Source organism: Pyrus communis, chromosome 16 (genome assembly GCF_963583255.1).
Source record: "Pyrus communis chromosome 16, drPyrComm1.1, whole genome shotgun sequence".
In the NCBI taxonomy this organism is placed as follows: Eukaryota; Viridiplantae; Streptophyta; class Magnoliopsida; order Rosales; family Rosaceae; genus Pyrus; species Pyrus communis.
Window position 1 is genome coordinate 9,485,811 of NC_084818.1, and position 11,982 is coordinate 9,497,792.

Genomic DNA, 11,982 nt, shown 5'->3' on the forward strand with positions numbered 1-11,982 from the left:
GACTAAAAAAACATCGAGACAAACACCATTATTTTAGAAAAACCTGGATTGTGTGATGAATATTGTGAATGGGTTTGTAGAAATTCTTTCTTCAATTTCGGCTTTTATCTTCAAGCTTGCATCACATTCAACATAAGCAAAAAAAAAATTGAATCAATAAAAGTATATGAATTCAATAAAATCAAAATTTAGTCAATTATAAATAATTGAAAGTAATACTCCCCTAATTGAAGACAAATAAATTCTCTTTAGCACAGCATGAAGAGCGTGCTGATAACGTGTTGTGACCTATATTTAGCTGAGGTGTGCAACATGGAGAGGAAGAGGGTGGAGAATGGACTTGAGGAATTGTGTGTAAACTCCCCAGTCCTTGTGCCTTTATTTATAATAATAAGGAGTAGAGAAACTTGTTCTTCAAGTGATACAAAGTGTATTAGGAGAGATCTTCTAAATCCCAAGGATTCCTAATCTATCTCTACTTAGGATTTACACAATCACAATATGTATTAGAACATATGTCACATCAAAACAATTGTTTTAACCTCAAAATTTTTGCTAAAAAGAGAGTATATTCTTACAAGAAAAGACTATCGGGGTCTAATTTGAACGCATCGTCATCGTGAGTATTTATGCATAAAAAGAACTTATTTGGTGATGCCAAAATAACCTAGAAAGAGAGTCGCACATGTGTTCCCATGCTTAGCTTCGCATAACTAACATTCATATTTTTTTGTATCACCTAGATCTTCGCTTAGTGATATCTCTCTTTTTAGTTTACAAAGAGATCTCGCTTTCGAATCTCTCATACCACACAAATTTAAATAAATAAAAAATGTAATCAATGGTGATATTGTCATTTCATAATAAGGAAAATATGTTACTTGTCCACACGTATGTAGATAGAAATCGTTGATGTAGAAATGGTAGTCGTTGATTGGGGTAAAACCGGCACCATTTAGTGAAGCAATTGACATGTATGCAAACATAGTAACTGTTGATGCATAAATGGTAGTCGCTACTTGGTGCAATACTCGCACCATTTAGTGAAACTACCCACGCATATACCGAAATAATAATCGTTAATGCATAAGTGGTAGTAGTCATTAACTGGTGCAAGCCTCGCACCATTTTGTATGCAAATACCACGTGTACATAACTGTACTTAGCATAATTTTCAAAATAAAATTAAGAAAACGTTATTCTTATGATCTATTTATACTATTATTTGTATCATATCTTTAATAAAGATAAGACCCATATGTATTGGTGGACTCTTTCTATATTAAAGAAGTGATACAAACAGACAGTAAATAAAACACTGCTGAAATAAAATTCAGCTAGAGAAGCCAAAAGACAACGTGTCACATTTTCATTCGTCAAGAGAAAACTGTCTCACAAATATATAATGTCAACGCAACATTTGGCATTTCTCTCTGAACACTCTCTTTCCCAAATAGGGAAATTTGGGAAACGAAAACCCAATTCGGGGCTCGTCGGATAGCAACATAAAGCACAACACGCAGACACACAGCACCCGAGTTTCTGCCCCTCTTCTTCCTCGACTCTGTACGAGAAACAAGGCCAAACGTCAAAATCCCCAACACCCAAATCTTTGCTCCCAGAATCACACCACACTGGTACGCCGCAAAGTCTCACTCTTTTTTTCAATTTTCTGATAACTTTGCAGTAACCGGAGTTGCCTTTGCCTTTGTATTCTGATTCGCTTTTGAGACTCTGACGGCCTTAAAATCTATGATTTTTTTTGTGGGTTTTGTTCACCTGCCTCTGTGCTAATTGATCCTCCATTGGAGGTCCCTGATAGGCATAGAATGGATTGCCCTATTGGGGTTTTCAGACAGATGGAGGGTTTTTCTTGGATAAGTAGATTGAAACTCTATTGGGTTTTTGTCTCCTGGAACAGTTTCATCAATTGGGTTCTTGGGTTTTACTCAGATGAACTTTTTATTGCCCCCTTTGAACTAAGTATATTGCTTTGAGAATTGCCAGAGATGGGTTGCCCAAGTCTGTAATTTAATATGTATTGGAAAGAAAGGGTTTGGTTTTCTTTCTAATCTAATTTGTTTTTAGATTTGGGAGTCCTTGAATGTGAAAATTTTGGAGATTAATTCTGCATAACCCTTTAAACATAGTCTAGTTTTAGCTTCTTGTGCTCAGTTTGCTTGATGGATTCGCGACGTAAGGAAATAAAACTTGGATTTGATAAATGGTCCGTAGTTGGTGTGGCAATAATAAGGTTCCTCTGTTGTTTCTCAGAAACCGTGGGGTGCAGAGGAAAGTTGGCAAGTTTTAATGCACTTGTTGCCCGCACAGCACCAAATTAATTTTACACTTTCCTCCTACATATAAACTACTATTTGGTGTTTTTAAGAAGAGTATATGACATATGCTCATGGGGTGGGTGCAAATCCATAATAATAGTGTGAGCTTGCAGCTTATTCAGCTGACCATTGGGTTAGTTATTGGATGACAAAAGTTGGTGCGTGAACCAGACATGGCAGAAGGAGCGGAAGTTGAGGACCGGGTGGATCTGGATGAGGACAACTTCATGGAAGAGATGGACGATGATGTAGATGAGCAAATAGATGAAGATGGAGTAGATGGAGGCAGTGATGAAAATGTGGAGGATCATGTTGAAGAAGCACATGAAGATCCTGCAACTAAGGCTAGCGACACAGATCACCCACCCAAACCAGATGAAAGCCACCATGCTGGTGAATTTGTGGAAGATGGAGAGAAACCTTCTAGTCCTGTCAATGAAGAGGAGAAAGAGAAGCATGCACAACTTCTTGCCCTTCCCCCCTATGGGTCTGAAGTTTTCATTGGTGGACTTCCTAAAGACACTTCGGAAGAAGATCTGAGGGATCTATGTAATGAAATAGGCGAAATTATTGAGGTCAGAACTTTGAGCTCTTGTGCTTGTGACATTTTAGCCTTATGTTTGGGGTAGACTGGAGTTGGAGTTGTATTTTCTGTGAGGATTTCATTCTTTAATTGTTTTCCAGGTAAGATTAATGCAAGACAGGGAAACTGGTGAAAGCAAGGGTTATGCATTTATAGGATTTAAGACTAAAGAGGTTGCACAAAAAGCCATTGAAGAGTTGCATAGTAAAGTATTCAAGGTAGTGATGTTTTTCTTTTGTAGTGTTGTGTACTATCATCTTTATTCCTTTTTAAGATAGTTCCAATGTGATTAACACCTATATCGTGTTTCATCTATGCAGGGTAAAACCTTAAGATGTTCACTTTCTGAAACTAAATATAGATTGTTCATTGGTAATGTTCCAAAAATCTGGACCGAGGATGAGTTTCGTAAAGTCATTGATGAGGTTGGTCCTGGGGTTGAGCACATTGAACTAATAAAGGTTAGATTTGTTAATCCATCTGTAGTCATGTTCATATAGAGATTAATGCTGCTTGGATTAATATTCTTATGGAATTATATTTGGCTAATTGCAGGATCCTCAAAATCCAAGCAGAAATCGTGGTTTTGCTTTTGTTTTGTATTATAATAATGCCTGCGCTGATTATTCAAGACAGAAAATGTCAAATTCAAATTTTAAGCTGGATGGAAATACCCCAACTGTTACCTGGGCAGATCCAAAAAGTACTCCTGATCATACTGCTGCAGCTCAGGTATACTCCAATTTCTAATTGAATGAATATCCAGTTTCAGGGGCTTAAAAGACAAGTTTAAAGTTTTTGTTTTTGTTTGGAAAACTTAAAAAAGAAAATATTTCCAAAGATTAATCTATTATGTCTGAACTGCATCTGGTAGCATATCGATGCAAGCGAGTAGTTTATAAGAATCTGTGCAATGTGAGCATGACTGTAATGCCCCAAAACTTGGAAATAAATTCTTTTTCTTCTTTTTATCGAAGTTTTTCTTTATTGGAAGTGTATTTTATTTGCAAGTTTATTTTAATGTTTAGTGAGGGATTTTTTTTATTTTCAGAAATTAAAGAGTGAAGAGCCCAAATGAGTTATTGGCATTTCATATTAGTATAGAGATATACTCTAGTTATATTTTCAAATCGTTAAATTCATGAGTCACAGTTTGACTTGATATGAACTTAGTTAATTTGTTTAAAAACTTTGATGGAGAATTTAAAACGCAGTTGCTCATTTGCTTGAAGTTTAAATGTTATGTTTTTCTTTTTATTTAAAATTTTCAGATTATGTTACTGCCTACGAATTGACATTTTCTTTCTGGTATGTTGTTTCTTGTACAAGTCCCAGGTGAAGGCTCTTTATGTGAAAAACATACCTGAGAACACTAGCACTGAGAAGCTGAAGGAACTATTCCAGCACCATGGTGAAGTGACAAAAGTGGTTATGCCACCTGGAAAAGGTGGTCAAGGAAAACGAGATTTTGGCTTCGTCCATTTTGCTGAAAGGGCAAGTGCACTGAAGGCTGTCAAAGACACTGAGAAATATGAAATTGATGGTACGTATTTTGCACTACTTCAGGGGCTTTTTGAGAATCTAAAATCGAGCAAGATAAAACTCTATTTAGAAGTTGTTCTTAGTAGTTTTTAGTTTGATGCAATGTCATCGATGCATCTTTTAACTTACATGCAGCTTGCACTAAGTTAAGTGTATACAGTTGATGATTTTGGAACTCCTTAACTAAAGAAACTAATAAATCTAGCTAAACTTGTTATGGAAATTCTATCAGTTGGTTTTGCATCTAAAGTCAAGTGTATGGAGGGGTGTCTTTGTTTTGAGATTGATTCTTTGTAGGGTAGAGATTAGGGGCCTGAGGCCCAAAGATGCAGAAACTAACTGCAAGAGGAACAAACAGCCCTAGGCCTGTGAATACAAATAATGCTTTAGAAAAGGATTATACTCATGCCTGTAGGGGGTGCACTCATAATGCTACAACCACAGGCCTGAAGATATCCCAAAGTGGGTAAGCTAATCTACCACACAACTGTCTCCCGGTAAATTTGTGAAATAATGAAATAACATAGGGGGTTAGTTCATAATGTTTTAAGAATTGGTGTTTCGTGTCAGGATTCATGGTGTAGAATGAAATGCTATATGATTTGGTTTGACATAGGAATTCATGGTGGAAGCATTAACTCTACTGTCCATTCTTTTCATCATTGCGGTTAAAGTTACTTCAATTAAATCAAATGTGAAACTTGTATTCCTATTATATTATAACAAACATATGGAACTTAAAAAATTTGTGGCTTCCATTAGGAACTCTCTCTTAAAATTTTAGAAATAACAGCTTGTAGGCTTGTAAATATCATGGTTATCTTAAAAAATGAAAAAGGCCTGAGGTTAAATGCTTTGTTTGCTTGTGCAAAGCTACTTAATGTGGATAATAATCAATAATCAATAGAGAGCTGGTCTTAGTTGAAAATGCTTCTTTCTGTTACATATGTTTATTTGATTTTTGTATAAAGTATCATGAGTTGGTCGAAAGACACAGGTCTGAAACGTCCTCTTTATTTCTTTGTTGAGTTCATAGTGTCTCCAAAATTAATGTACAAAGCTATTTGTTTATAGGTCATCCACTGGAAGTTGTCCTTGCGAAGCCTCAGACTGAGAAGAAACCTGATGGGGCTTATCCGTACAATGCAGGGCCTCATGCAAGCCACCTTGCACGCCCAGGGTATGGTGGTGGTTATGGCGGAAATCCATACGGCTCAGTGGGGGCTGGATATGGTGTTGCTGCAGGCTTTCAGCAGGTACATCACTGAATTATATTGGTCATCTTGTACTTTGGTAGTCTAATTTCTTCTAACCGGTTTTACACGTGAACAGCCAATGATATATGGTAGAGGACCAATGCCTGCAGGAATGCACATGGTGCCTATGGTTTTACCGGATGGTCGAATTGGCTATGTGCTGTAAGTTGTCATTTGTTCTCTGGGGGAGGACCTTTAGAATAAAAAATGATAAAATGTACAGAACAATGTCTCATAGAGATTGGTATTGTGCAGTCAGCAGCCTGGTGTACAGATGCCAACTCCTCGACCTCGAAGAGCAGATCGGAGCAATGGTCCAGGCAGTGGACGAGGAAGTGGCGGCAGTGATGAAGGCAACCGTGGTGGCAGAAGGTACCGACCATACTAGTGGGCAGAGGATTGAGGCTGTTTTTGGGATAAAACAAGGAGCATGTGATTGGTTGAAAGAAGAATTACCCTAAAAAAAGGGGAAAATAACAGAACCACCTCTCCCTATTCCTTCTTTCTCTTTTCAATGGAAAAGATGGGGTAATAAAATGGAAAACAAAAAACCAAAAAAGGCTTCTAGGATTAGGAAAAACTGAGGGTTCTATAACTGAATGTTGGTGTCTCAGCGCAGTTAATGTATGCCCACAAGGAATGTTCAAGACTGATTGATAATCTAGGAATTGTCTCTTCTGTATAATGTAATGCAATTGTTGGCATTTTTTAATTGACACCTAGCAAAAATCAAAGTTTGATTTTATTGCCGGTACAATGCTACTGCATCCCAATTTTGTTGACACTGCTTTTTTCCTTCTGTCACATTTTTTTTAATAATCAAGGCTCGTTTGGCACTGCTTTTAGAACGGTTAGAAGTTCATTTTTGGCTAGGCTTGGTACAATGTTTTGTCGTGATTCCAACAAAATCATGTCTGACAGAATGAGCATGCAAAAGTATTTTTAAACGGGCCTTTAAACTATTTTAGGCGAAAGGATTCTCTGTGGATCCATTTTGTGGGGATCTTAGGGATCCTCGTATTCTAGCCGTTCATCGTACATCGTGCTGTCAGTTTTTGTCAGGTATTATTTGTGTTTAATTTTAAATAAAAAAATCAAATAATTTCTGACCATATGATACACGATGAATAATTAATATGTGAGGATCTCTAGGATCTCTACAATTTAAATCCGGATGAAATCCAAATTCCTATTTTAGTTGATTACGTGACTATTTGATCTGTTATGTAACAATGTGTATCGATGTAATCAACGTATATAGCACGAAAAAATATGGTGCCTCTCGCTTTGCTCTTAATGTATATAGCACGAAAGACATGCATAAAATTTCAAATAGAACAACTACGCTTTTAATTCCGGTTAATGATACAGTGCTATATGAATTCTTTACGTAGGCATCGTTTCGCACACCATATTAAGCATCGGATGGTATTAATTTGGAGACTTACGTACTAAATAGTCGCCGGACTGACGAGTTCGGTCCAAGTTAATTAGTATGCCGCACACCCGCTAGTTAGTACGCTCAAAAAGCTCGGTATAATTAGTCAGCCTCAGAACGACTCGCACCGCTCTCGCATCTGCTCCGTTATTTCGTGTCTGTTGCTGGAGATTCAGAGCTAAATCAACGGAACCACTCCCGCTCACACTTGATTGCATAATCTTCCTCATGGGTGTTTTCTCGTTTCATCTTCATCCTCTTCCTCTTGCTGCAATTTTCCTTTTTTTTTCCTCTTTTTTTTTCTCTTTTTCTCTCTCTGTCATGTTTCCTTTAGTTTGTGATTTTTTCTATTTGATGGATTTGTGATTCTTGATAATTTGTGATTTTTTCTGTTTGATGGATTAGTTTGTGATTTTTGTTTTGGTATGGGTTTCAAAGGGATCTCGAATCTCCGAGCACTTCTCCCCTGTTCGTCCTTCTTTGGTTTCTTTTGATTTATTTATTTATTTATTTTTTGTCGAATTTATTTTAATTTGAATTATCATTCCTAAAATACTATTAACAAGTAATTAAAAAATATAACATAATTGATCCTATTAATACGGTGATTAGTCCGATATTTCACCAAACACCCGATTAATTTAATCAGTACTATCCGACAACTATTTATCCTATCCGATTGAAATAATCAGTACAGTCCAAGCTGCTAAACAAGACCATAATATCATACTAATAAAACAGAATGTCACGGTAATTGTCTACACGTAACATGATATTTGTGTACACGTAACATGAAGGTCTTCCTCTATCAGGGCTCATGATATTTGGCAACTGGCATAATGAGGGGACCAGCTAACGTTTTAGCAAATTAAAAGTTGTCTGTGGACAAGTCAGTTTGTGGATCAAAATCCAAAATCCAAAATCCAAAGTGGGTTTCGTTTTGTCCTAATTTGTGGATGAGTCACTCAATTACTCCAAAGGGACCCAATTATATAAGCTGCATCAGATCACAAGAACCAACACACAAATGCTGTCGGTGTGCTGACAACGAAAACACCATTTACCAGAGTAATTCACCATTGCGTTTTTTAACATGTATTAGGTGCACACTTGCTTTGGGCTTCACCTTGCTTTCAGCTTTGTCTCAATTTTCTTGAGCTTGAAATCAGTTTATGATGGATCCAGGACTCGTGCTTTCTACCTCTCAATTGTCGTTCCTAGCTGGGAGTCAGTACACCGACCTCTTGCCACTCAGCTTATCGAGTGTTTACTCTATGGATTTCATTTGGACACATGCTCTGGCTTTGGGTGGCTCATAAAATACAATTAGTTAGCATTATTTGGTAAGATTATGAGAGAGCCCGTAGCACGGTAGCTTGTCCACCCCCATTTTCTGTTCATCCACTTGGTATGTTGGAGGCAGCTATTTGGGCGGAGGCAGATGGCCCCTTTTTTAAATTTTAGGCATGGGCTCCCCTTTTAGGGCTATTTCCTTGTATTTCTTATATGTTTGGTTGTTTTCGATTGTCTTTGGACTTTCGTAACCTCGTATCAGCTTTCTATTTAATGGAATTAGCTTGTTTGACACACCAAAAAAAAAAAACACACATAGATCAGCATTTGGTCGTTGACAAAGAGTTATTCAAGCAAAGGAAATAAAGCAGACAGATGCTTTTTTCATATTCTAGTAAATCTGATGTCCAATTCAAGAAAAGGCCATCCATGCATACCTAATTTGACTGGACAGACAACAAACTTGCTTACGAGAAAACCAAATCATAGATGTCCCATAGCATCAAGTATTTGAGTGTTATGTAAGAAAATACAATAAGAAGTTTAATGAAATGGAGCATCACATCATTTTCCCTACACTTGGAACGCCCAAAAATATTAGGAGCCTAGTGTTGTGGCTACTTTTTCTAGACTCTTCTCGAGATAGGAAGAATTGCACCACTATTTACTTTAATTTAATCACGTAGGTCCGTCATAGAATGACCAAATCTATTTCTACGTGGAGTTTTATATCAAAAGGACTCGGTGCAATTTAGAAAGAAGTAGCAATCAGTTCGATAATCATTTCTTAACTTAATACTCCATTACGATTACATAGTTCTCTTATGCGTAACGATTTGTATTCTACGATTTCTAAGAATGAGAAATACATGTATCTTAACATTTGAAGAATTTCCATCCAAAGGAAAACCCAATGGCAAGACTTGCATTCTTTCTTAGGCATAGAAAGACCAACCAAGTAATGCAAAGTTTTCCGATAACCATTACCCAAAAAGTTCAAACATAGGCAAAGTTAAAGACTAAGAAACACAACAAAAATAAATTATTGAGTGATGAGGATGATAAAGGAGTCCATATTCAACTTTCCAAAGTCAAGAAGTAAGAAACAAGCTTAATTGCGACGCAAGAAAAGGTTTACTACATCATTAAAGAAAGACTAGACTGCCTAAACATGAAGCCAAACAATTCAATACGGCACTTCCTCCACCATATTACTTTATCATATATGGCATGTATGACGGTGGATTTATCTCAATGGAAGAATGAATGCATGAATTTTTAATTAACATGTAATTTTGTTGGTGTTGCGCATTAGTTTGAATTTCCATTCTCGTATTTGTAATGTTGTTGCACATTGTTAAACTAAGTCTGCGCTTTCAATTGGAAATTACCTAGTTTGAGTTGAGGACCCTCCCGGTATTGTCCTTCTCAAGATTCGTTAGGTAAGAGAAAGACTGAATCTTGCATGATCCAACGTTGAAGAGAAACTGAATCTTGCATGAGCTTATAAGTAAGTTGGGCTATGTTGGATTTATTTATTAATTAATATGGAGTTGTTACATAATATCTAATATTACGAAATTGGCTTTTAGGGCACACTTCCAACAAGCTACTTGTCACATCCCGGCCTGGGATGTGGTGGGTCTCTAGTTGGGCTTATCATCGATAATTATTCCCAAAAATAAATAGTTTGGAAGTGGGGCGTTATAGATTGTGCATTTCACGCCATGTTGTATATATAAATTTGGAAACACTATGTTATGGTTGAGTATTAGATTGCATCATGGCATATCCATATGTATATTATCTGCACATAATTATTGTGAATGCTTTGAAGTACAAAGGTGTTGGCCAGCAGGGCTCCATTCGGGGTCCTAGTGGACATTCCGGGTCGGGGTGTGTCACTACTCACAATATTGTTAAATGGTTTTATGGTGCAACTTCAACTCTCTTCACGCTATTGTCACAGTGGACACTTCAAATTTGATATTTTATTTAGGATGAGGAAAAAAAATCATTCAATTGTTTAAACGTCTCAAACTAAACCAACATGATTAGTATACAAATTTGGCTAGAGCAGTGTGTTCCATGCTTTGCATCAAGCTCGAATTCTTATTCACATAATCTTGATGTATTTAGTATAATTATCTTATCATTTGTACCACATTTGTGTATCATATAATGTATCAATTGATAAGTTTATCTCATTATATGTTGATTAGAAAAAACTTGATTAACTTCATTTGGTTTTTTTTTTTTCACTAGGAGAGTTTAATATTGATTCAATTTATTTATGGTATAATTAGGAATCTCCTAAAATAACATTTTGATAGTTTTAATTAAAGCTTTGTTATAAAATATGAAGCATGATCGGAGATGCTCTTACACCAAAGAAAACGATTGAACCAAACTAGTCACCAATTGATCAGTTTAATTTATTTATGCTACAAATGTGAAATTTAAACCAAACCAAATCACGCACTAAATTTTTGTGCATGACAATAAGTAAAGGTTAACAAATAATATAATTCACACTAAAAATTAGGAATACATAGATGGGCATAATTCCAGCCTCAAAGGGCCTTGGAAGAAAGCTCTTGAAGGCGTTTTCCCAACTCATCCAACCTACTACCCCACTCGCTTTTCACACGCAAGGGCCTCACGTTACCATACTCGTCCACAGCTTCCTCTTCCCTGTGACTGCCCGCATAGGATGACGACGACGACGGCGGTGCCTTCTTCTTTTTCGTAACGCTCTCTCTATTTTTCTTCGCCGCTGCTCTCTGCATGGCGAAAAGCACATCCGACCCACTAATTACCTTCTTACCCTCTTCATCTTGCTTTTGCTTTCCTTGTAATTTTGGGTTGGGATTGGATTTGAGTTTTGTGAGCATTGATTGGCCTAAGCCTCCGAGGTCTTGGGATGGCGGCTGAGACTTTGCGGCAATAGAGAGGCGGACGGGATACGTTGGAGGTGGTTTGGGGATGAGAGGTTGAGATGGTGGTGGCGGGGGCGGGTAGGTCACTGCCCACATGGTGTGGTTTTGGTATTCGGGTTGTGTTGCTGATGGGTTCGCTTTCGGCTTTTATGTTGGCCATACATAATGAATGGGTTGGGTTGTCGGCAAGTTGGAGATGGACTTTCGCTGATCCACGGGTATAAGTTCGGAGAAAAACTTAAATAGTACGATTACATCGTCCAATAAAATAAAATAAAGACTTACGTAAATTTTTGTTTAATTATTTTACTGTATGGGCATTAAAGGCCATATGATAATGTATTTGTGCTATATATGAAAGATTTTTCAATGTAATCAGCACATGGAGTAGTACATCATGTATCAATATACAAATAGTGAGATATGTGTGTTAAAAAGTTAATAATTTAAAAAATAAAATTTCCCACCACTTTTATAAAAACACGTGATATATTATCCGTGTTCCGGTGACAATAAAAAATTTAACGCTATATATGTTATTCTCTTCATGTTAGGTCAATACACGTGTTGTGATTATTTTTTGCGGTTTTAT

At 36.8% G+C, this 11,982-nt stretch overlaps 2 protein-coding genes across 4 annotated transcripts; one reads left to right on the forward strand and one right to left on the reverse strand.

Moving 5' to 3' along the window:
* The first annotated feature begins 1,443 nt into the window (after window positions 1-1,443).
* Window positions 1,444-6,550, forward strand: LOC137720380 (heterogeneous nuclear ribonucleoprotein Q-like). Of its 3 annotated transcripts, none has more exons than XM_068459445.1 (9): window positions 1,444-1,637; window positions 2,440-2,914; window positions 3,024-3,140; window positions 3,243-3,383; window positions 3,478-3,654; window positions 4,252-4,465; window positions 5,539-5,720; window positions 5,797-5,882; window positions 5,976-6,550. In XM_068459445.1, the coding sequence occupies exons 2-9, from the start codon at window positions 2,513-2,515 to the stop codon at window positions 6,106-6,108; spliced, it is 1,452 nt and encodes a 483-aa protein (XP_068315546.1). In that variant the 5' UTR covers window positions 1,444-1,637; window positions 2,440-2,512; the 3' UTR covers window positions 6,109-6,550. The 3 variants fall into 3 exon arrangements, with proteins under 3 accessions (XP_068315546.1, XP_068315545.1, XP_068315547.1); XM_068459444.1 differs by having other exon boundaries at window positions 2,453-2,914; XM_068459446.1 differs by having other exon boundaries at window positions 2,511-2,914.
* Window positions 6,551-10,926: 4,376 nt separating this feature from the next.
* Window positions 10,927-11,602, reverse strand: LOC137721446 (uncharacterized). Its single transcript, XM_068460541.1, has one exon. It carries the CDS (start codon window positions 11,484-11,486, stop codon window positions 11,025-11,027), a length of 462 nt encoding a protein of 153 aa, XP_068316642.1. The 5' UTR covers window positions 11,487-11,602; the 3' UTR covers window positions 10,927-11,024.
* Window positions 11,603-11,982: the final 380 nt, after the last annotated feature.

Coding starts and splice junctions, on each gene's coding strand:
- LOC137721446 (XM_068460541.1), bottom strand. CDS start 11,486: ATGTGGGCAGTGACCTACCCGCCCCCGCCACCACCATCTCAACCTCTC.
- LOC137720380 (XM_068459445.1), top strand. CDS start 2,513: ATGGCAGAAGGAGCGGAAGTTGAGGACCGGGTGGATCTGGATGAGGAC. Junction 2,915..3,023: donor AAATAGGCGAAATTATTGAG/GTCAGAACTTTG, acceptor ATTGTTTTCCAG/GTAAGATTAATGCAAGACAG. Junction 3,655..4,251: donor ATCATACTGCTGCAGCTCAG/GTATACTCCAAT, acceptor TTCTTGTACAAG/TCCCAGGTGAAGGCTCTTTA.